Below are 25,812 nucleotides of genomic sequence, written 5' to 3'. Positions count from 1 at the left end.
TATCATTAGCCTTGATTCAAAGGTTATTGAGCAGATCTTTAAAGTGTCACGTAAACTAGAATGTGTAGATTTAACCAAGGAATCATCTTTGACATGCTGGAATGGGCAAAAGTGTGATTATCAGAAGTTTGTCAACCTATATTGGTTAGACAATAAAAGTAACAACTTCTCCAGATGGCCAAAGACTATTCAACGATCTACCTTCAAACAAGAATATAATGATCTCATCATCCTTCTCAGCAAAATTTGCGGTCTCAAAGATTCTACTGATTTCAAGCCACTGATCTATAAGTTCTTTCAAATCATGGAAAACAAAGAACACATTGTTTGGGGAGAGCTCATCAGCACTGCACTTTGCCAACAGATAGGCAATGTGAGAACTTTAGCGCCCTTCTACATGAACTCTTAACTTTTTTACATTGTTGCTGCCATGGGATCTTTCTCTAGGCTCTTAACCAAGGGAGATTGTCTTCAGGTTCCTATTGGGGATTACTATAACCAAATCACTTTGGCAAATAGTAAATTTCATTACACAAGAGTCCAAGATGCTTTCTTTGGGCATTTCCAATGCTCATTTGATAGACAGTTATCTATCAAAAGTGTCTGATGCAACATGGGAAAAGATGAATCAATATGGTTGTATTTTCATTCAATTTCCAACTTTTACATACTTTAGAGTTGGATATTTCGAAGGCGAGCCACATACCTTACCTAGGTATGTTATAGATTCAATCATCTTGATGGAGCTAGCTAGACAACTCATGAACGTGCAAAGTGATCAACATGTTATGCATAGGCTTGGTTTCGGTATTCCCTGAGCTCAACCCTTGGCTATTGGCAACTATTCGATCAATTTTGTGCCTAAAGCAAAGAACATGGAAGCAAAGTTGTAGTTGATCACCTTGAAGAAGTTCAAAGCCAAATTTAACTTTGATTACTGAGAGATGAATTCTTAGATGTGTTAGTGAATAGATTGTCCTTTGAAGAAATGTGTGCAAATCTAAACCCGAATGCCCAAGTGAGAGGACAAACTAACACCAACAGTTGGATAGGTTATCATGGATTGATAACCTTCCTCTGAATTTTTATCGAGTACAGCTCCCCGTATAAGATATTCAGTGAATCAAATGTGCATGCTTTTACCAGAAAGCATAAAAGAATATCAAACATCTACTCATAAATACAGCGTAGATGCGTAAACTTATACTACTGCATTGAAAGAAAGCAAAGAACAATAGGTGACACAAAGTTCATTTGTTGAACACTATGTTGTGTAATGAAAATGAAAATATGTTTTATGTTCTCTTGAGAGAAATAAAAACCAGAGCCTTTAAAGGTATTTGAACAGATAATATGACAAGAAAACAACGGTATTGAAATGTAACTTAGAGAAAACTGAAAATGACTCAAGGTTCATTACAAGTGGAAGGAAAATACACCATAATCAAAGTTCTGATATTATTAACCTCCAGTCTCCCTTCCCTGACTGTAAAAGATTCACAAAGTACCTTCTACACATTACAACCAAATCGTTATTTCAATAAAGACAGAAACTCCCCTCACCATGTTACATCAACTATCCAAATCCTAACTCTACCTCAAACACCCAGTTTTGAAAAGAAGAAAGAAAGGAAATAACCCATGCTCTGCCTCTCACAGCCTCTCAAGAAAATAGAACAGTTTTGCCAAACTCTCCTCCCTACCTGTAGCTCCAAGTTTGCAGTTTGGAAGAAGTAAGAATCCCCCACATTTCTCTTCTGTCTTGCAGCATCAAAGTCTCTTGTTCTGAAAAGAAATGGAACCCCTCATTATGTTTTTTCTTCTTCTCCTTCTTCGTTGTGGGTTTTTGTTCTATTTTAAATAATTGATTCTTGAAAAGGAAACCATCTCCCTCTTTCTTCTTGTCTGCATAATGTTTAATTAATAATTAAACATATCATTATTAATCATTTTTGGCATCGTATGGGCTTCCTTTATTGAAATAGATAATGAACTTCAAATTAATGCTCGACTAAGCAACGAGCATTGAAACCTATTTAAGGAATATCTGCACTTTGCACATTAATTCGCATTGTGTCATTGTCTAATGGCATTTCGGGTTTGTCTAAACCTCATGGTAACCGATGATATAATCAAGTCTAATAATGAAAGAGCAAAAGAAAAATGGTGTATTTACCATATCGACATCTCATGACTTGGCACCATTTCTACTCCAAACTCAATACAAACATTCTCAGATAGGCAAATACAGAATGGGGAATCTTTTAAAGCAGCTCGGGCTTCCTTTGCTCACATACTCGATTTTATCTAATTTCAATTGATCCTTCACAGTAATGATGGAGAGTCTTTCTCAGCTTGGCCAAGTTCTGGATTTGTAACTCGTCATGCATTTATAACCTTGAACTTTTGCACAGCGGGCAAGACTTCTGAAGCAACAAAACTAACTCTACATGCTATTTGGCTAAGTATTATGTTCACATAGGCATGTTCAAAATTTACACTAAGATGTCTAGTTGCATCCAAATGGGTTGTGAAATGGCAATTTATAACACATTATGTCTAGCAAAAGACACTCATTTTCTTTTCTTTTTTCAAACCATGGCTTTCAATAATGAGAGGCCACCCGATTATCTTTTACTCGCTTAGCAGGTGTGAGGTGGTGGAAAATATTATGTAATACTACATTTTTCAAAACTATTTCGGAGCCTAGTGCCACCTTTCCATGGAGCCTGTTGTCTTTCCTTCTCACACAGATTATTGGCATTCCTAGACAATCAGAAAATGGATGTTCAAATGCAAGTTATGAGTTAGTACAATGATAACTCGTATCAGAGTTTGGAGCATGTATAAAACTTTCATGAATAAACTGAAGTACGCCATCACACAAGAAGGGATAATTGAATCCCCATAGTCACCCCCTGGTGCAAGAAGCAAAACATTTGAATTTTACACCATCTACACTCATCTACAGTTGTATGATGTTTTTGAGCAATTTTTAGTACATTAAGGCCGACACCTCCATTATCAAGGCCATAGGTACAAGCATTTTAATGATTTTTTTTTTATAAAAAAAGGATTCCTCCTAGCACAGCGTGTAGCTTCACGTTTCATCTCTGCCGCTTGCCCTAATCTTTCCATATTTTTCATGACATTCGAGAGGCCACAATGCCTCAATTCAAACTTTCATGCAGGTTCATTCTTGCCATTTCATTTATATTGATACTCTTTGTACCAGCGGCTTATATGTATGCTCTCGAGCCTGAGCCTTGGATGTTATTTAAAACAATCTACAATCTCCATCACGTGTCCTTTTGCAATTTTAACTGCTTTGGTATTGTGTTCGGGTATAGTATATATATCTTCATATTCTTGCAATTCATATCTACTTGACGGTCTCATATTGAAACCATGTTATCAGTTAATTGTACCAGTAAATCGAAGTCTCTCCAATGGCAAATGCCTCGTGAGGAGCTAAATTTCCATATGCATTTTTTTTATAGTTTCCATGTTCATGGAGAACTCACGGCCATGTACACCCTTTCAAATGGCGTTATTGAATACATTCACAACAATCTGAGCTCTTTTCATTGCGGTGAAGACACTATGTGGATCCTAGGTACCGATGTCAAAGCATCAGCCTTGGCTTTCTTCTCATTTCCAAGCCTCAAGTGAAGTCTTGGACAGGTTTTATAATTATAGTGCCTTTCTTGAAAAGATATACAATTACTCCACAAGTTTTTATCAATTGGAACAAGTTATTTAATAAAAACCCCTTTTCACCATACCTTTCAAGTTCTCGTTATGAACTTCAAATGCTCATCTTTATTGCCTTCAATAACATGTAGCTCTGAGCATCCCCCATGGAATTCTGAATACCTGAGGCCCTAAATTGCATCTCTGCCTTCAAGAGACTATCAAAGATTTCACATATTCTGACAAACAATCATCTGAACACACCTTCTACACCTTGGACTTCGAAGCTTAGATCTTAATAAACCCTTGAAGTAGGAACTCGAACCTGTGACTTCAATCAAATTGAACCAACTCTGAACCACTGAAAAGAATTCTGAAGCTCCACTATGATGATATTTTATTCTCTGGTTGAGGAGTGTCTTCGAACTGACCTCTGAACTCTTGCACAAAAACTCTAAACTTGAAGTTTTAAATCTGTGACCACATCAGGTACCAACAAGATGAAAAGAGCTTTCACACATGCTCATCACATCGGGGATATTTGGATTGACATGAGAATAGAGCTTGACATCATGAAGATGGACTATCGTATATTAACCCTATAGCAGATAATCAATCTCAACCTGTTTGAGATTCCTTCAAATGTTCAAGTTGAAGATGATGGCAACATTTTTTATCCAGAGTTTCATCAAGCTAACTTTGATAAGAAGTGCCCTTTTTCTATTCAATGGAAATAGTAGGAAGGTACATTTATCATGGATAGATTTCAATCCATCTTGGTTAACATTAACAAATGGCTGAAAAATAAAGGCCTTAAAAGTGTTAATTATAAGATGGGATTGGATTGTGGAAGCTTTGGCCCTCTTGGCAAGAAGTCACAGCTAGAGATTATCGGGAAAGATGGTGCCTCATCTTCTAATGCTAGGAGTTCCCTCGAATTTAAATTGAAGGGTGGAAAAGGATCTAAGTCTTCTCAAATCTTTGAGCTAGTTCAAGAGTCTAAGGAAGAATCAGAAGAGGACCTAGAGACAAAATCAGGTAAGGAAGATACAGATGAAGAAGGGGAAGTCATGATCATATCTCCCCCAAAGCTTACACAGAATTGTGCACCATCTATACATGAAGCACCTTTTTTGGATGAGGTAGATGACGATGTGGATTCATTCTCCATAGTTTCAATCTTATTCCAGTCTCGGGAGTTAATACAATGGCCCTTCCTATTTTTTCTGTTGCTCCTCTCATTCCTGCAAATGAACCATATGAGCATTTGGCAAATGTGTTTGAGGATTTTCCGACTCTCACAAGTGATCAAGTTTCCCAACTTCATATATCTTTGACAGGTTTTGAGGCTTTCATGACATAATCATCTCAACATGTTCCTATGTCTTCAACTGTGCAGACTGAATCTTGCTCTGTTACAATGGAAATACAATCTAGATCAATGTTAATGGTCTCCACTATACGTGCTTCTACAAATGAAAGTTTCAGTTTGCCTGTATGGTTGAGCAAAATCACAACAAAGAGAAGAAAAGTGGTCATACCGCCAAATAATCTCCCTGTTAAGAAAACTAAATCCAAATCTTTGAAAGATTAGATTGTTTCAAGGATTTTAGTTGATTTAAATAGGACCAATTTGTTGAAGCTGTTGAGCCCTTGGTGGACAAACCTGTGGAGGAACTTACTCATTCTGATTACAAGTTCACTAAGGTTGAAATCAGAAAACAATCATGTCTAAGTTGTTTACAAGATGCTCAAGATGCATTGACAAATGTATCAAAGAACAATCATGAGCTATGGGAGAAGAAAAACCAACTGAAACAGGAGGTTTCTTACTTGAACAAGGTTATTCAGCAACAATCTTCTCAAAGTGTTGTTGTTATGTCTCAATCATCCAAGGAGAGAGTTGATTGAAGCCACCAAGGCTTAGATAGGAGAGATCATCTCTGAAGGAGTCCGAGCAATCACAAAGACATTTGCAATTCTTAGGCGAGTCAAAGAAATGAGTAGAATGGAACAAAACTTGATTTCTTCTTTGAATCGAGGAGCGAATAATTTTAAGGAAATCTTCAATGATTGGGATGAAATGGAAAGATTTGACCTAAATGCCTTGGTCTCATGTGACATTCTTTCGTCATGTGAAATGTTCTTCAGATTTTAGGGACTTACTGGTTACAAGGAGGAAACGTTGAGGAAGTTGATCACAAAGTTGCATGCAACACTTGAAGATTGTCAAGTAGTTGAAATAGGTGTTACCTGTGATTTAGAACAGATGGGATGCCATGTTATTGATGAATCTAGTAATCTCATTGCAATTGAAAGGGTACGCTCAGAATATACAATCAGGATCAATGTTGATGTAGATTCCGAAGACTTTAGTTTGCATACAATGAACAAGTTTGTTTTGTATAAATCTTTGAGAAAACACTTGTTAGATTCTATACCAGCAAATTCCAAAGTTGTGCAATCAGCATATGCAAATGTAGTGAGGATCGAAGCCATATCAAGACCATGCCAATTGTTGATCTTCCCATAGTGTGTGATATCATCGTCAAATTCAAGGCACTGAGAAACAATCTTTAAGATTGTTGTTTTGATTTTATTTCATATTTGTAGGTTTAAAAGGATGCATTACATGTAATGCAAATTACATATATGTAAAAAGATGTAATGCGAATTGTATGTGTAGTTGCATGTAACCCTATATTTTCTCTTGTAGTTAGACTAGGTCAAAGTTGGTTGAGTTGCTCCCACTTCTTCCTCCACCTTTTTCTCAACACTTGTGCCTATATAAAAAAGTGCCCCCTCATTGTAAAATCATCATTATGTTTATGCAAGAGAGCTCTGGAGAAATTGTGCCTACAGAACTTTGCTTGTGTAAGCACTATTTTGAGAGAAAGTGAATACAAATGAGCATTTGAGACTTAACTTTGATTAAGTGAGATTGTTACTTATGTGAGTTATAGGCTTTGTCTATAATTCATCTAAGTTATCTTTGATTTATGTTATCTTGTGTTTTGGGTAATTGTATCTTATGAATTGAATATAAAAAAGTTTAGAAGCAATCCGAGTTAGAGCTTTGACAAGGAGAAATTGTGGAAGTGCACAGCTAGAAGCTTTATCTAGCTCTTGATAAAAGTGTAATTATAGATTCTTTCTTGAAAGTTAAGAAGAAAGGATATTGGTAATATCCATTTTATAAAATCTCTCAACTTCTTGCTTACCTTGAGTTGATCCAAAGAACAGTGAGAAGGGAGAGCCTTCCCTTTAAGGTAGGAGAGACTTTGTCTCACACGCAGTGGTTGGTCATCCTATTTTACGACTGAATTTTTACCCAAAACTATTGGTTGCAAAATATGCACCCAACAGGTTTTACCCTCTTTTGGGTTGTTTTGGACAGCTTGGTGAAAAGCATACTGATGTGGCATAATATTTAACAATATGACCCTGAAACCTTAGTTATAACTAAGGTAATTGCCAATTTGCCACAAAAAATATTGGAAGTGGCTTAAAACTTCCATGTAGGATTTTCAGAAATGTGAAGTTAGTGTGCTCAATAATAGGTCCTCTCACCTAGAACTTGGATAGGTCTCACATAAACTCCAAATCACTGAAAAAGATGAAACTAATTATAACATCAGATTCAGGTCCTTGATAATTTTCATTACCTGGAGCATTGAGGAGATAATTGAGCTGAGTATTATGAATGGAGTGGATTCCTACTCTTCAACATTGATGAGTAATTAGTTAGTGACATAGCTCAAGAACTTGTAAGGTATTTGAGAACCTTGCATTCCATTGATAAGAGTTGATTACTTCCTACTGTAGAATGGAATAGCAGAAGCAAAAGATTGAAGATTTTTACATCTGCAATACTGCACATCACTGTATAGTGATTTCTGTTAAAACCTATTTCTGGAAAATTTAAAACATGGCACAATTTCAATATGAATAAATGTCTTCTTTTTATATTCACACTTTAATATTAATGTGATCAATAATACTGATTTTGTCTGGATTTTTACCAATAATTTCAAGAAAAACAATAGTATGTGTTTATGCATGTTGCTATATTGCTAATTTAAATTTTCCCAATTTTATTCTCTTACATTTTCACTAAAATTTAATAGCCATTTCAATAATGGCGTCAGACACAGAATCCATCCTTCAGAATATAATGATCCCTGACTATGACAGGAACAGTAACATAATATCATTTCATTTTCTACATTTAACAGCACAACGTATAGCTAATGTGAGTAAAGATAGATAAAAACTTATTACTGATCTCTAAATTTCTAATCATTTGTTAGAAAAAAAGGTATCTAAAGAATATGAGAGCAAGCTGTCTTTCATTTCCAAAACGTTGAAAGTCTACATAGAGTTCAATAAAAGGTATAAAAAGGCTAATTTCCAAATGCCAAGAAGCCAATAGGAAATCTCTATAATACACAATTTCATTAAGAAAAATTTAATTAATCTTTCTACTGCAAGACAGTAGGCATTTGACATTTTCAACAACTGAAGAAGGTATCACATCACATTATAGGAGGCCTAGAGCCGTATGCCAATAATTTAATTAAAGTCCATGCTACATACAGCAACTCTTTTGTAAGATCACAAACAGTCTGCACCATTGTTTTTACACAGTTCACAAATTCCAGAGAAAAATGATGGATTTTTACTCATTCAAAACTCAGGCACTATAAATATTAAATTTGGGCAAAACTTTGTGCAACAAACACCATATTTGTTTTTGCATCTTTGAAAATCTAAGATACTGGCTACTGAGCTTTCAGCTTATCGATGTTTGCACAAACTATCATCTCACATCTAGCTTTGGTGTCCTGTCTTTATTTCTGTTACCAGCAACATAATCATCTGTGTACATTAAAGAAGCAATGACATTTATTTTTCCAAGAATGTAAATTTCCATGAAATTTGTAAGCATATCTGCCACTTTTGCCAATTTCACTAACCCAGCTCATTTCTCTTGGAAGGATTATAAACACTATAATCACCGAATTCACGGCGACCACTGCAAATGCAAGTGCATTTCCTGTTAAGGTTATTCTCTAAAACTTGTTTGTGCATGTAAACAAAAAATCAAGAATGGCATGCTTTTTCAAAATTTCTTGTCAAGAAGACACTAAGATTTATACCAAAATTAGAATAACTGCTGCAAATATTTCAAGATATTAAACAGCCTACATGAAGTTTCAAAATACCAATGGTACCAAATTCTATTCAGCTTAAAGCAGCACTAGCTGACTTCCTATTCAACCAATTCAACTAAAGAACACAAAAGAAAACAGAACCAACTATATACAATATGCAATTTAATGCCAGTTTGCATGAAACCAACAGTTTTCTGTATGTCTTATAAGGGATGTGACAGAGAAATTTTGATTGGAAATCAAGAGGAAGAATATCTGAATATTGACGAAAAAGAAAATGCCCAAGCATATAATGTCAAAGATGCTTACAGGCATACATACAATTTGTTTTTTAACTGTCAGAAATGGAATTATTCATGTTCTATTGTCCCATAGCAGCTTAAAATGTATCGATTTTTGGTATTCCTCCCAATTTTTACCATGGTGTATGGCTCAAAATTCTGAGCAGACCCATTAACGCTCAATAGCTGCATCACTTTTTTTTATTTTCTTTCCAACTTGATTGATATCAGGCTTGATTCTTATGCCAGCTACTGCAATATGCTCGGGCAAATCCAAGTGAGATATTTGTGTAACTTGTATGGTGCTCTACAATATTCTTGGGTAAATCCAAGTGAGATAGTTGGATAACTTGTATGATCTTCTATGACATCCATGCTCATTCCTCTAAATGGGTGAGATAGTTACATTGAAACACAGAGGTATGGATTCATTAGAGATTTTAGAAGGTTAGAAGCTACACAAAAGACCTTCAATGGTTTGTCAGTGGCCAGACCAGACTGCAATTGTAGCTATGGTGATGAATGAAATCATGAATAAAAAAGTTGAGAATAACAACAAAACCAAATTCACAATTAATTAATCTTCTATAATGAACCCAAAAAAACCCTAAGATCTTCATACATAAACTTTTCTTAGCTCCATTGCACTCTGATATTGCTTTGGGGTATGGATATGTGACTTGTTCACACAATTAGAATTAATTGCACAATAACTAAATTACTTTAAAATAGAGAAAACATCAATCACTTAAAAAGTTTAAAGCATGCTACACCTTCATGCATTCCTTTATGCAACTCTCAAAAAGGCGCTGTACCATATGTGATAAAGACACACACATATGAGAAGCTGGATGAAGATTCATGAGGCTGATCCTATCCTAGATAATGACAACTAAACTTTGATAAACTTCTGCATTGTCCTTTAACAGCAGGTTTTCAGTAGCTTAGTACTCAATCTAAAGAGATAAGAGGATGGGAACATCTTAGCACTTCTTGTGTCAAAAAAATCCCAGAGAAGAGAGGAAAAGGACCTAAACATGTCAATATGCCCAGCTAATTAACTCCTATAAAATTTGGGCGTCCTACTGTTGGACCATTTATAGGTACACTTAAGAGCCAATAACACTCCAGTCCTTGCTGCTCTGAATCAACTCTCTATTCATTCTTGAATTAACTTTCCTTTTGTAAATTGTGGATAGATTTCTTGAACTTCTGAGCTACGGATGACACAAGAGCAAATCTCAAGGATACTTGAGAACCAATATGTAGTCATGGCACCATGCTAGTGATCGATACTAGGGCTGCTACTAGAGATTATCTATCTTTCACTTGGCTTGTGGAAGTTTAGGTTTCCTAAGGGCTACCCTAGTTTTTGACACAAAAACAGTAGCATGGACAGTTGACCTACCACGAGGGCAATCAAAGTCTAACCGTTGTTTCAAGAAGGTACACTGGCAGTCACCTGTAGCACGGAGGTGATAGGTGCTCAATGCAACTCAACTTGTGAAGTACATAGTTGACACTTCCACACTAAGCCGCTAGGTAATATATATCAAAATTTAGTTCTTTCTATATAGACTGATTCATTGTCGGTGGCCTAAATGCAATGGTAGTTGGAACCCATTGTGCTAGGTGGGTTCATAATTGGGAAATCTCTCCAGTCCATATTACTTCTTGGATAGAGGATGGACCTTGGTGTAGTATGTGATACACGAAATCCTCTACCCTAATTCTTGCCACCATCCCTATTGATGCAAAAGACCAATTGATGTGGAAGACTTCTACAATCGCACTAGGCATGAACAATTCCATGGCCTTACAACTAGATATAATTTCATATTATGGCAAAATGAAAATATGGAATATTGGACTAAAAATTTCGAAAGGGGATTGAAATTGATTGCTAACTTGATGAAGTTGTAGGTTTATAATCTAGAAAGCCATTATTGAGCAATCAGAAAAGAGGAAGATCGTATAGAATTGACAATATACTTCCAAGCTTAAAAGCCTGAAGGAAGTGGAACCTTAAGGTTTAAATAGCCTTGGTGTTTTCCCTGGTTTAAAAAAAAAACCCTATATTAGTAAGCCTTGGCATGTATCTGTTATGTTCTTTGTAGAGACAAACACAAATTGTTGCTAATTTTTCAAAGAAATGATAATTAAATTGCATGAACTGAATTATGAAACATATCAAGATTCCATCTCTGGTTCATCATGGACTGAAAGGGCAATGTAAGGGTAAAAGGCCAAGTTAGAATAAGACCTCACCAAGCATGTGACGGAAGACATAAACTCCATTGACTATGGCAAAGGAAAGATAGATGAGCTGATGTAATGCTAAAAATTTCTTGAATATGAATCACAAAGACATCAATTAGATTTGAATATGAACAATGAACATATATTAATGAATATATATCAATGAAGATCGTAGTCCAAGTAGCATGCACTAATGGATTACTATGTGTTTTTTGAAGTTTGATCTTCATTGGTATATATATGTTTACATTTCAAGGGGAGGCATATTGATGAATAGACATGCCTCCTCATAGGAGACATGACTATTAATCAACATGTCTTTCATACATACATCTAAATTACCTTAACATAACCGATGGTTATCTATGGTTATGCAAACATAATATAACAAATACAAACCCAATGACCGACACTTATAATATGAAGCCCGATCCACACTAACATAATACCAATCGGTGGCTATCGGTATGAAGCCTCATCTTGCAATACAAAATGCCAATAATATCCGATCTGTCGTGTATCTTGATCAATATGATTTGATCATTTGAGAGCATGATTAAAATCTGCAGTAACACACTTCAAACATATTCGATCTGATTTTATAGATGATCAATTTGCTTCAACAATAAGATCAATATCATGATATGATTTCAATTATTATGTATGTATGTATATGTATCAACATACACAATGCATATTGATAGATATACATGCATACAATCATCTCGTTATATTGATCATGTCATTATCCATATTCATCTGATCTAAGCTACCAATTTCAACACTCCCTCTTAGCTAGGGAAGATGAATATTTGACCATGTAACCAATGATATCACCTTACTTGTGATATCCAAAGAAATGATACGCTTCTTAAGAGTGTCAAGTCACATGACATTCTTCATAACACATCTTCATTATGGTGTGTGCACTAACATCAAATCTCATGATGTCTACCATAATAGATCATGGTATATCCACGGATACACTTATCCAACATTATTATCTCATTAGGATCATAATGATCTTCAACTGATATCAAGTCTCATGATATAAATCAAAATGTCCAAGAGATACTATCATGACATGTCCATGGATATCAAATTACATGATATCCATCATGATAGTGACACTAATCATTGTAAAGTCATCACCTTACAATGTCAAATGCAAATATTCAATATTTGAAAGATCGTCACCTTTCAATAATATACACAATGGGGAGGCCATAAAGTTATGCAATCACACACATGACAAAAGACTTTACACATTAAGCCTCTCTCTCTCTCTCTCTCTCTCTCTCTCTCTCTCTCTCTATATATATATATATATATATATATATATATATATTATTAGTACAAATAAATAACTTGAGATTCAATCTCAATAATGACATGCATTTTCAACCATTCCAAGTTTCTTCCTGAAGTGTTCAACTTTCACTCTAGAAGAGGCTTGGTGAAAATGTCTTTTGCCTAATTGCTTGTACTAATATACTCTAACTAAATCAATTTCTTTCTACCATGTCTATCACATAGTGGTAAGGAATCTCTGTTGTTTTGATTTATCATGGAAGGCTTGATTCATTGAAAGCTTGATACAACTTTGATTATCACAGTGGATAATACTAGGATTCAATGGCTCGCCAAATAATCCCACAAGTAATTTCTAAATCCATATTGCTTCTTTTGCTCCCATGGAGATTGCAATGTACTCAGCTTTGGTTGATCTTTGTGTCACTGAAGATTATTTCTTGTTGATCTAAGAAATCATAGCTAATCCTAAACTGTAGCAATATCCTAATGTGCTTTTCTAATTAGTTACACTTCCAACCCAATCTAAATCAGAGCATCCATGTAAACCTAGGTCTACATTTTTGTATTTGAGAACATATCCAACGGTACCTTGAAGGTATCTCAATATATGCTTGGTAGCAACAAGTGTAAAGTTCTACAAATTCTTGAGTTTTGAATCAGACTTATAGTTCAATTTCAAGTTGCTGAGAATGATCTTTTAAACAATATGTATATTCAGATTTATTGAGGTAGATATCACTAATGTTTACTGCAGGTCCAATCCTCTATACTCGATCTTGTGTGATTGAGAATATCTCTGCTATGTATTCGTGGGAAGGAGAATGCTTGGAAGATCAGACTGTTGTGTGTATGTGTGTCCTCCAAACTACATTCCCAACCCATAGATATATCCTTCCAGAGGTTATGTCCCTCAAGGGACATAACCCTTGGCATTTAACAAACAAATTTGTCATCCCTAAGCCGACGATCTTAGTAGATAAATTAGTTATGACTAAGTAAGTTTAACCAAGAACAAAATAAGGTATTTGTCTATAAATCGCCGACACCTTTAGAGAAAATATATATTAATTTGAATGCCATTCATTAGGAAAATATGAATAGAAGAGCAGGTATGGTCTGTACCATCAAACCAGTAGATTATCTAGGTTAGATTCCTAACACTCCCTCTTAACCTGATAATCCTACAAACAGATATCATATCTAGCAACATCAATATAGATGTTTAAGCAAGAATTAATACTCTATATCTATCTCTCTTCTTAGTATGTGGTATCATAGAACACATGATACAAAGTCATATTACTAAACCTGTGATATGACAAATCACTGCTACTAGTGATAAAACACATGTTGTGACTTATAGAAACTGGTATTTCTATATCACAACGAGATCCTGAGTTTAAGATCTACCAAAATACAGGACAAACTCAGAGAATTAAAATTCTTCCTTTATCCAATTTGTGACCTATGAACATAGCAATGTCAATGTCACAAGACGATCTAAAACTCATCTGGATCTTACAGTAAAATCTACTGTTTAGTACATTATTTAAGAGATTGTCATCTCTCATAATGCCTTTTACACAAGTATTCATTATTTCAAAGATCGTCACCTCTTTAAATAATGATTACACATGGTGGAGCCCATAACAGTCAATAGCCTAACAAAAATAAAATTATTTTATTAATAATCAAAGGAGTACAAATGAATTACAACTCAACCATATCAAGTCTCTTCCTGAAATGTTCTAACTTTACTCTAGATAGAGGTTTGGTGAGTATGTCTGTTGTCTGATCTGTAGTACAAATATATTCCAATTTTACAGAATTCCTATCTACCATATCTCTTACATAATGGTAAGGAATTTCAATATGCTTGGGTCTGTCATGGAAAACTGGATTCACTGAGAGCTTGATGGAACTCTGATTATCACAATGAATAATCGTAGGATTTAGGGCTTGCCCAAATAATCCCACAAGTAATTTTCTCAGCCATACTACTTCTCGAGAGGCCATCACTGCTACAATGTATTCGGCTTTTGTGGAGCTCTCAGCTACTGAAGACTACTTTCTGCATATCCATGAAATCATAGCTGATCCTAAACCGAAACAACATCCTGAAGTGCTTTTCCTGTCTTTAACACTTCCACCCCAATCTGAATCAGTGAATCCATGCAAATCTAAAGAAACTTTCTCATATTTGAGTCCATAATTAATAGTGCCTTGTAAGTATCTCATAATGTGTTTAACAGCAACTAGGTGAATCTCCTTAGGTTCACACATAAACTGACTTAAGGCATGAACAGCATAGCAAATATCAGGTCTTGTATTTACTAGGTACATAAGGGACCCAATCATCTTTCTATAGAGAGTAAAATCTATTGGAGGTGATTCTGCAGCTGCTTCTTTAAGTTTATGCAAATTGGTCTCCATTGGAGAAGACATAGACTTGCAATTCCACATTCCAAATTTCTTCAAAATATCTAAAGTATACTTTCCTTGATTAAGTATGATACTATCAAAATTCTATCGTACTTCCAATCCTAGGAAGTAATGGAGAAGCCCCAAGTCTTTCATCTCGAATTCTCTAGTTAGATCTTTCTTGCACTGATCTATAAGATAATCATCACTTGTAATTAATAAATCATCAACATACAATATTAGTATTACCATATCATCTTTATCTCTTTTATAATATAAATTTGGATCGGCTTCATTCTTGGAGAATCCTAAGCCAGTGAGATATTTATCAATCCTTTCATACTAGGCCCTGGGAGCCTGTTTAAGCCCATAAAGAGCTTTCTTGAGCTTGCAAACAAAAGCGTTAGGATCATGGGTTTCAAATCCTTTTGGTTGCTCCAGATAGGCTTCTTTTGAAATCTTTCCATTTAGAAACGTTGTCTTTACATCCATCTGATGTACCTTCCATCTCTTAGATGCGGCAATTGCTAAGACAACTCGTACGGAAGTATATCTGGCAACAGGAGCAAAAGTTTCTTCATAAGCAATCCCTTCTTTCTGAGAAAAACCTCTAGCTACAAATCTGGCTTTATATTTCTCAATACTTCCATCAGTAGCATGCTTTATTTTGAATATCCATTTGGAAGAAACAAAAAAATTTCCTTTTGGTCTTGGAACTATTTCCCAAACATCATTTTTCATAATTGATTGGTATTCTTCTATCATAGCTTCTTTCCAGGCTGGATGTTTAATAGCATCAGAAGGATTGGATGACTTTGTTTTGGATAAATCAATCATATTTGCTGTGTAACCAGAGAATTTTTAGGTCTTTTACTTTATCTGACTGATCTTGAAGGTGCAGCAAAGTCTTGAGCTACTTCAACTGTTTTTATGGCCCAAAGTGGTCTTTTCTTTGAATTTTCCTCAAGGTTCATATTTTCACTTTCGAACTCTCTAGGTTCTCCCTCTGGGATTCAAATTTACTAATTCTTTCAGAACTTGATAAAGGAGAAGGTTCATTGGAACTTATGGCTCTTTTGAATGCAAGATCTTCCTCAAAGATTACATCTCTGCTAAGTTCAATAGTTTTCTGTCCAGGTATGAAAATTCTATATGCTTTAGAAATTTCACTATACCCTACAAGGATACCTTTCCTCCCAGATGGTTCTAATTTGGTTCTCTTTTCTTTTGGAACATGAATGTACACAGGACATCCAAAATTTTTGAGATGACTTATATTGGGTTTTACTTTAGTAAATACTTCTTCAGGGGTTTTATCTTTAAGATAGGAGTGAGGGCTTATGTTTTGAATGTATACAGTAGTACAAGTCTACAAGAGGCTTCTACCCAAAGATAGTATTCTAGATTTTGGTCAAAAATCATAGCGCTAGCAACTTCTATAATTGTCCTATTCTTTCTTTCAGCTACCCCATTTTGTTCGGGGTTATAAGGAACAATGTACTCCCTCTTGATCCCTGATTATTTACAAAACCTTTTAAACAAGTCTGAGGTATATTCTCCTCCATTATTTGTTCTAAGGGTTTTAATTTTATGTCCTGAAAAATTTTCAGTTAATGCTATGAATTATTTAAGTCTTTGTAGGATTTCTTCTGATTCTTTGCACTTTAAAAAATAAATCCATGGTTTCTTAGAGAAGTCATCTATGAACAAGATATAATACCAGAATCCTCCAAGAGAGGGAGCGGACATAGGTCCACATAAATCTGAATGAATTAATTCTAGTTCATTATTTGTTTTTCAAGTACTATCGTGAAAAGGACTTCTAGTACTTTTACCCAGAGCACACCCTTTGCAAATACTAGGGTGATGTTTATTTAATTTTGGTAATCCGGTAACCAGCTTTTCCATAGTTGATAAGGTTTTAAAGTTTAGATGCCCTAATCTTCTGTGCCATATTTCGTTTGAATCTTCAGTTTCGTGAACTAGGGCTTGAATGGATCGACTGGATTCTGTATTCAATTCATACAAATATCCCTTTGTTTGACCAATTAATTTAGCTTTCTTGATGGAAGAGTTCTTAGCCCAAGTTAATACTTTGGCATCCACGAATGCAACAGTGTCCATCATCTTTTAGTGTTGTAAATTTGTAATAGAGATTAGGTTTCTTTTAATCCCTGGTACATACAGTACAACTTTAAGAAGAGTATTTCCTGTTTTTATTTTCAAAGTGCAACTTCCAATTTCTTCAACTGAGTGTGCAGAGTTATCTCCAATAGTAACTTCACCGTTAACTTTCTCTGATAAGGAATCTCGTGTTTCTTTGTATCCTGTTACATGTCTGGAAGATCCACTATCAATTACCCATGCCTTATTTGAGATTTCATTTGATAGAGAGGAATACAAAACATGGTTCTCAGGATCATAAGTCTCTTCTTCTCTATTGACATTTGTACAATTTGCCTGTTGTTTGGAATTTTCCGGACAATTAGATCTATAGTGTCCAATTTTTTCACATTTGAAACACTTTATTTTAGATAGATCTTTCTTGGACTTTCCATGCTTCTGATTTCCTCTTGTATTCGTGAAGAGCTTTTTCTTGCCTTTATAGGAGTTTGCATTGAGAACGTGAAGTTTTTCATCTTCTACTTTTGATTTTCCTTCTTTCTTTAGTTTTCTTGATTCTTCTTGAAGACAATCATTCTTAAGTCTGTTAAAGTCCGGAAGTTGATTTCTAGCACTTATTCCTTGTGCGAATGTTTCCCATGATTCTAGCAATCCATCTATGGCCATGAGCGTTAGTTCGGTGTCATTAATGATGGTTCCTATGCTTGATAATTCATCTCTAATGCCGGCAACTCTTAGGAAATAAGAGTTTATTGATTCTCCTTTCTTTATTTGGTTGTGATTCGGTTGTCTTTTTAGTGCAAGAACCCTAATTGCATTGTTTACTTCATATGCATTCCGTAATGCATTCATCATATCTTAGGTAGTTTGGTGTTTCGTAAGCATAGGTACAATATCATTTTAAACTCCATCCAAGATGATTTGAATGGCTTTTCTATTTCCATTGGTCCATATGGATTTGTGAGGTTCAATTGGTGGCTGTTTGGATGCTCCATCAACAAATTGTTTAGCATTGTTTTCTTCAAGAATCATCACGATTCTAAATTTCCAGGCTTCAAAGTCTTCCTTCCCATCGAATCTGTCCTCAGGTCTGATTGTATATGCCATTGAAAATGGGAGAAAACTACTGAATATATATGAGGTCTGATTACTGAAATTTGCAGAGCCCTAGATTTGATAACTTGGCTCTAATACCATGTAAAGTTTTGCAAATTCTTGAGTCTTGAATCAGACTTATAGTTCAGTTTCGAGTTGCTGAGAATAATCTTTTAAACAATATGTATATTCAGATTTATTGAGGCAGATATCACTAATGTTTACTGTAGGTCTAGTCCTCTATACTCGATCTTGTGTGATTGAGAATATCTGTGCTATGTATTTGTGGGAAGGAGAATGCTTGGAAGATCAGACTGCTATGTGTATGTGTGTCCTCCAAACTACATTCTCAACCTATATATATATCCTTCTAGAGGGTATGTCCCTCAAGGGACATAACCCTTGGCATTTAACAAACAAATTTGTCATCCCTAAGCCGGCGATCTTAGTAGATGAATTAGTTATGACTAACTAAGTTTAACCAAGAACAAAATAAGGTATTTGTCTATAAATTGCCGGCACCTTTAGAGAAAATATATATTAATTTGAGTGCCATTCATTAGGAATATATGAATAGAAGAGCAGGTATGGTTTGTACCATCAAACCTATAGGTTATCTAGGTTAGATTCTTAACAACAAGGTGTATCAACTTTGGTTCACACATAAACTAGCTTAGACCATTCACTACATAACAAACATTCAATCTTGTGTTAACCAAGTACATTATTGATCCAATTATCTGTCAATAAAGAGTAGGATCTGCAAATTTTGACTCTTCTACTGCTTCCTTCAGTTTGTGTAAGTTAATTTTCATAGGTGTAGACATGGGTCTACAGTCTAACATCCCAAATCCCTTTTTGCATAGGTGTAGACATGGGTCTACATTCCAACACCCCAAATCTCTTCAAAATATCAATAGTATACTTTCCTTGATTGAGAGTGATACCATCTGATTTCTTTTAGGCTTCCAACCCAAGAAAGTGATGTAAAATACCTAAGTCCTTCATATCAAATTCTGAGGCTAGATTCCTTCTTACATTGAGTAATAAGGTGATCTTCTCCTGTGATTAGCAGGTCACCAACATATAAGATAAGCATTAACGTATCACCTTAAATTACCTTAAAATAGAGATTTGGATCTGCATCACTCTTGGAAAATCTTATTCTCATAAGATAGCTATCAATCCTCCCATACTAGGCTCTAGAGGCCTGTTTAAGTCCATATATGGCTTTCTTCAATTTGCATACATGTGGATATACATTATGTATCACAAAGCCTTCGAGTTTCTCTAAATAGACTTCTTCTCCAATGGTCCCATTCAAGAATGCAATTTTCACATCCATTTAACAGATCTCCAACCTTTAGCTATTGCATAGCTATTACTGGTCTAACAGAGGTGTACCGAGCAACGAGTACAAATGTCTCTTCATGGTCAATACCTTCCTTTTGTGAGAAACCTCTAGTAGCACAACAAGCTTTGTGTTTCTCTATATTGCCATCCGCAACATATTTGACTTTCAAAAGACATTGGAAGAGACATTAGATTTCTCTTTTGGTCTAGGTACTACATCCCATACATCATTATTTTACAATGGACTGATACTCTTCAATCATAGCATCTTTCCATTGTTGATGTTTCAGAGGTTCTGTAACATTGGGTTGTTCTGGATTAATGATCTCACTCATCAAGGCGACATAGCTGGACAATTTGTGGGCTCTCTTACTTTCTCTAAAGTCCCTTTTGGGCACCACATAATTTTCAGCTTCCTCAATCATCTTCCTAGCCCAAAGTGGTCTCTTTTTGTTGATGGGATCTTCTACTAGAGCAAATTGATTTTCATTTATGGTTTCTTTAGGAAACTCCCTCTAAATCTCAGGAGCAAGATCCTCCTCTATGTCTTTAGGGGAATCTTGAATTTCTATCTCAGGAGAGCTCTTAGATCTTTTTAAGGCAATGTCTTCCTCAAAGATGACATCTGTGTTGAGTTCAATTTGTTTATGCCCAGGTATGTATATTTTGTAGGTTTTCGATGTTTCACTATATCCCACAAATATCCTTTTCTTTTTTGTGGGTTCTAATTTAGACCTCTTTTCTTTAGGCACATGAATGTAGACAAGGAAGCCAAAAATCCTTAAGTGACTTATATCAAGTTTTACACTGGTAAATGCTTCTTTAGAAGTTTTGTTATCCAAATGTGAGTGGGGACATCTAATTTCAATGTAGACAATTGTCCTAGAGGCTCCTAACCAAAATGAAGTTTCTATGTTTTGGTTGTACAACACTTCTCTAGTAGCTTCTACAATAGTTTTATTCTTTATCTCAGCAACACCATTTTGTTGTGGATTGTAGGGTACAATAAAATCCCTCTTGATCCCAACATTTACACAAAATTCCTTAAAAAATTATGAGGTGTATACCTTCCCATTATCTCTTCTCTGTACTTTGATTTTATTCACGATCAAGTTTTCTGTAAGAGATTTAACTCCTTAGACCTTTTAAGGATTTTTTCTAACTCTTTACACTTAAGAAAATAGATCCAGGTCTTTCTAGAGAAGTCATCTACAAAGATTACATAATATAAGAAACCTCCCATAGAGGGTATAGACACAGGTCCACATTAGTCAGAGTGGACTAATTCTAGTAAATTCTTTTTTTTACTAGGGCACACCCTTTGCATGCTCATTTGTGAATTTGTTTTAGTTTAGACAACTTTGGCGCCAATTTTTAAACTAAAGGTAGGGGAAAAAATGAATGTCTTAATCTTCGATGCCAAATTTCATTTCAGTCAGACGTCTCATGAATAAGGGCTTGATTTATGTCTATGCAAAGTTTGTAAAGATATCCTTGTCTTATAGCAATAGTTTGTGCTTTTTATATGTTGGAGTTGTTTGGCCATGTGAAACTTTTCCATCCATAAAGGTAACCCTATATCCATTATCTTCAAGAGTAGAGATGGATATTAGGTTCCTCTTAACTCTCAGCAAAAACAATACTCCACTGAGTTCTAGAGAGATGCTAGACTTCAAATTTATTGGGCAAGTTCCAACCCTCTTTACTAGATCTGCAAAATCATCCCCAATAGTTACTTCTTCGTCAGCTTCTTCTACCATAGCATCTAAGTGTTCTTTGAACCATGTGATGTGTCTTGATGAACCATTATCAATCATCTAGCTATTGAATTTGTTTAATACTTGGCTTGATAATTTTGAGTAGAAATCAAATTTCTCATAATCATGTTCTATATTTGTCTTTCCAACTTTAGCAAAGGATACTTGTTGCTTTGTTCTATCCGAACACTTAATTGCATAGTGTCCATACTGGTCACATCTGAAACACTGTATTTGGGAAATGTCTTTCCTCTTCTTGGACGACCCCTTTCCATAAGTATTCTTCTTTCTTTTGAGATTTTTCTTATGAGAATTTGTGTTTAATACATGAATATCCCCATCTATTCATTTCTGATTGTTCCCTCTTGTTATCAGTCTAGATTCTTCTTGTAAACAATCTGTTCTCAATATATCAAATTTAGGGAGTTTTGACCTTGCACTTATTCCTTGAATAAATGACTCCCATGAAGATGGTAGGCCACCTAGAGCTATTAATGTTAACTCTTTGCTATCAAATTGATTTCCAACTATTGAGAGCTGATCTCTTAGTTCTATAAATCTCATAAAATATGCAGTGATCGACTCTCCCTTGTTCATTTTTACATGATTAAGTTGCCTCTTTAGAGCAAGGATTTTACTTGTGTTGTTTATTTCAAACGTTGAAAGCAATTTAATTATTAGATATGCAGTATCTTGTCTTGATAAGATAGGTACTATACATTCCTAGCAGCATATACTATAAGTTTCATAGCCTTTCTGTTCTTCTCAATCCATTGAGTTTTCTCAAGATCATTCTCTGGTTCTGGTTTGTTTTCTTTCACAAGAGAGTCTAATTTATTTTCTTTCAATATCATCATGATTCTAAATTTTCTTGATGTAATATTGGTTGCACCTTCAAGACGATTCTCAAATCTGATTACACTCAACATTATGAAGAATGGAATGTGATTTCAATTTCAAGAGGGATAATATTTGAGTTTTGAATAATCTGAACTCTCAAATTTAATTGGAATTGGATCTTCCTTAGGAAGGCTCTGATACCATGTTAAAGATGATTAAATTTATTTCCAAAATGACTATATGTTGTTTTCAAATTTTCAGAATATGATTCTAACTAATCATAGTACTGTTCTACAGATTGTAATCAGAATATTAATAATCTGGAGCTTGACAAATATGAAGGCGATACTAAATCAATATTGAAAAATACTGATCCTAAATTCACATGTCTGAATTTTATCTAATGGTATTTGATCCCGAAGAGATTTATGCTGTGATAATGATCAGTGCTTCAAATATATATATCTGCAGTTATGGACTGCACTTCAATTAGATTTGAATATGAACAATGAATATATATCAACAAAGATCAAACTCCAAGTAGAGTGCACTGATAGATTACTGTGTGTTCTTTGAAGTTTGATCTTCATTGGTATATATATGTTTACATGTCAAGAGGAGGCATATTGATGAATAGGTATGCCTCCTCATAGGAGACAAGTCTATTCATCAACATTTCTTTTATACATACCTCTTCATTACCTTAACATTACCGATTGTTATCGGTGGTTATGCAAACACAAATTAACAAATACAAACCCAAAGATCAGTGGCTATAATGATAATACAAATGCATCATGATCGGCAGATATAATATGATGCCCAATCCACAATAATAAATACCAATTGGTGGCTGTCAGTATGAAGTCCAATCTTGCAATACAAAATGCCAATAATATCTGATCTGTCATGTATCTTAATTAATATGATTTGATCATTTTGGAGCATGATGTAAATCTGCAGTAATATACTTGGAACATATTCGATCTGATTTTATGGATGATCAATTTGCTTCAACAATAAGATCAATATTATGCTATGATTTCAACTAGTAAGTATGCATGTATATGTATGTATATTGATACATATACATGCATACTTACTAGTTGAAATCAATATACATACATATACATGCATACTTACTCGTTGAAATCATAGCATAATATTGATCTTATTGTTGAAGCAAATTGATCATCCATAAAATCAGATCGAATATGTTCCAAGTATATGATCATCTTGTTATATTGATCATATTGTTATCCATATACATCGTGTATATTGATACATATACATGCATACTTACTAGTTGAAATCATAGCATAATATCGATCTTATTGTTGAAGCAAATTGATCATCCATAAAATCAGATCGAATATGTTCCAAGTAATGATCATCTTGGTATATTGATCATATTGTTATCCATATTTATCTGACCAAAGCTACCAATTTCAACAATCTTGCTAGGAGCAACACGTGTGAGAGTTTTTCTTATCTTAAGTGCAAGATTGGAGTATTTTCGTGTATTCTTCTGGGTCCGAGATAGTCATGGAGACTCTTTCTTGAGTTCTATTTCATAAAAGACAAAGTTATTGCACAACAATTCATTGGGATGTGTGGGTCTCTGGCTGTTATAGCTGCTAGTGGAAAATAGCTAACTGGGATGAAAAAGATTTTTAAAAAATGCTAGCATTGATGGGGCATATGTTGCTGGAAATCCATCTCTCATTACCTGAGAACAACATTGTTATTTGGCAAAGCAAGAGGGCCGTTACTGGATTAAACAGCGAGAGTGCAAGATTGTAAACACCAAACTCCATCCTTGTTCGGTGTTGACGAAAAAATTTAGAGTATGTGTGCAGGAAGTCAGAATCGAGTCTGAAAATATTCCTATGCTGTTGTAACAATCCACTACCTGGAACAGATAATGATTGCTGAGTTTTTTATTTCGATTACTACATAGGTGTGGGATGAGGGATTGGTTTGGTACGCTTCCCTTCATGAAGGAGGGAGCCATGTCCAACAATGTTGCTAGTTTGCTTCTTTAGTGTAGTTACCAATTCGGGATACACGTCAGAGGGGCAGTGTTGTGGTTGTGGGACATTTTGGACATTCCACCTATTATGGGTTTGAACTGATAGAATTTTACAAACACCTAGAAAGGTGAATGGCCTTTTTTCTTGTGGGACCTAGGAGGAACATTTACATGGTTAGTAGTGCTTCTGTAATGTTCTCATCATAAAATAAATAAATTTTTAAAAACTTTGTTTATGAGCCGATTGATTTAGCATATCTCGGACCCATTTTTATTTTAATTGTTTCCGTAGGAGTTTGTTGTGTTTTTTGTCGGCACTTAGTTTCTCCCTCAACATGGTATTTATGTCCGTGAGGTTCAGTTGTTTAGGCATGCAATTTGGATTATTTCTTTGTACTACAAATTCTTCTTGTAGTTTTGTATTGTTCACCATTTCCGAAGTGGAAGACCTTCCCTACTTGTCTATTTTCAGTTTTGGTGGGATTAAACCCTGACCCTATTCCGTTTGTGTAAACTTGGCTCGAACCAGACTAGTAGGAGCACCATACTTGTTTGCAAAAATTTATATGTGTGTGTGTGTGTGTGTGTGTGTGGAATTGGGTTGCAAATACTTGTGTTGGCATTAATTTGTGTTTGGAGAATATATTATTCACATTATTGTCTCAGCCTACATCTGATCTAGCATCTAAGAGTGTACTCCAATCCGTGGAGAAGGCATCCCTCAATCCATACGGGTATTGGTTGCATTCATCCTCCTCCATCCTACCGAACCCCACATCACCCACGACGACACTCACTCTTGGCAGACTGCTAACTTATGTACAACATTCATAAACCACCATACAACCCTCCTACATCACTGGACAACAACCAACTACACATATTGTACGACCTAACTGCATATGGTTACTTATCACCATACCAACTAGTAGTGATTAACCTCCACCATACCACTACCAAGGAATCTCCACCGTACATTGTTCTTCCCTTCTCCCGGTACACAAACTATTATTGTCGTGTGACCTAAACTGTTACCATACAAACATCTTCCATATTGTCACCGTACAACATACTTCCAATTGCACCATACAAACACCATTTCCCTACCCATGCGGCATTGAATCATACCGTATGCATTGAAATTTGACCTTCAAGCTACATACTGGAGGTAGTGGAGTCATTTTTCATATTAGTGATGGAGGAACATTATAGTGGTATCAGAGCAAGTGATCCTACCAACCTGTGGATAGTGAATGAAAGTTTATATCCAGAAATGAAGGAGATCCCACTCAGTTGATAGAATGGAAAATTTAGAACCCACTCCTACTTTTGTTATGGCATTATTGAGGGATCTTTCAAGGAATCAAACATAGATCAATGACACCCAATGACTTATGGAAGAAACTCTCTGAAAACTGGTCGAAAATAAGATATTTAGCGAACAAAATTGTCACAGTCTCGATTCGGTT

General features: G+C 35.1%; 1 protein-coding gene across 3 annotated transcripts in view; it reads right to left on the bottom strand.

Annotated features, from left to right (window-relative positions):
* Positions 1 to 8,145: 8,145 nt before the first annotated feature.
* Positions 8,146 to 25,812, bottom strand: part of LOC149561967 (Polynucleotidyl transferase, ribonuclease H fold protein with HRDC domain-containing protein) — a 228,701-nt gene continuing 211,034 nt past the window's right edge. For 2 of the 3 annotated variants that reach the window (XM_089825490.1, XM_089825491.1), the window contains exon 13: positions 8,146 to 8,728. In XM_089825490.1, the coding sequence (XP_089681616.1) occupies positions 8,665 to 8,728 (64 nt within the window). In that variant the 3' untranslated portion in view covers positions 8,146 to 8,664. The remainder of the gene's footprint in view (positions 8,729 to 25,812) is intronic. The other variant, XM_089825493.1, reaches the window with a different exon arrangement.

The sequence above is a fragment of the Cupressus sempervirens genome, chromosome 4 (genome assembly GCF_028749045.1).
Source record: "Cupressus sempervirens isolate cs-2001-9-10 chromosome 4, ASM2874904v1, whole genome shotgun sequence".
Classification (NCBI taxonomy): Eukaryota; Viridiplantae; Streptophyta; class Pinopsida; order Cupressales; family Cupressaceae; genus Cupressus; species Cupressus sempervirens.
Note: the sequence above shows the minus strand (reverse complement) of the source record. Positions and strands in the feature narration are given on the sequence as shown.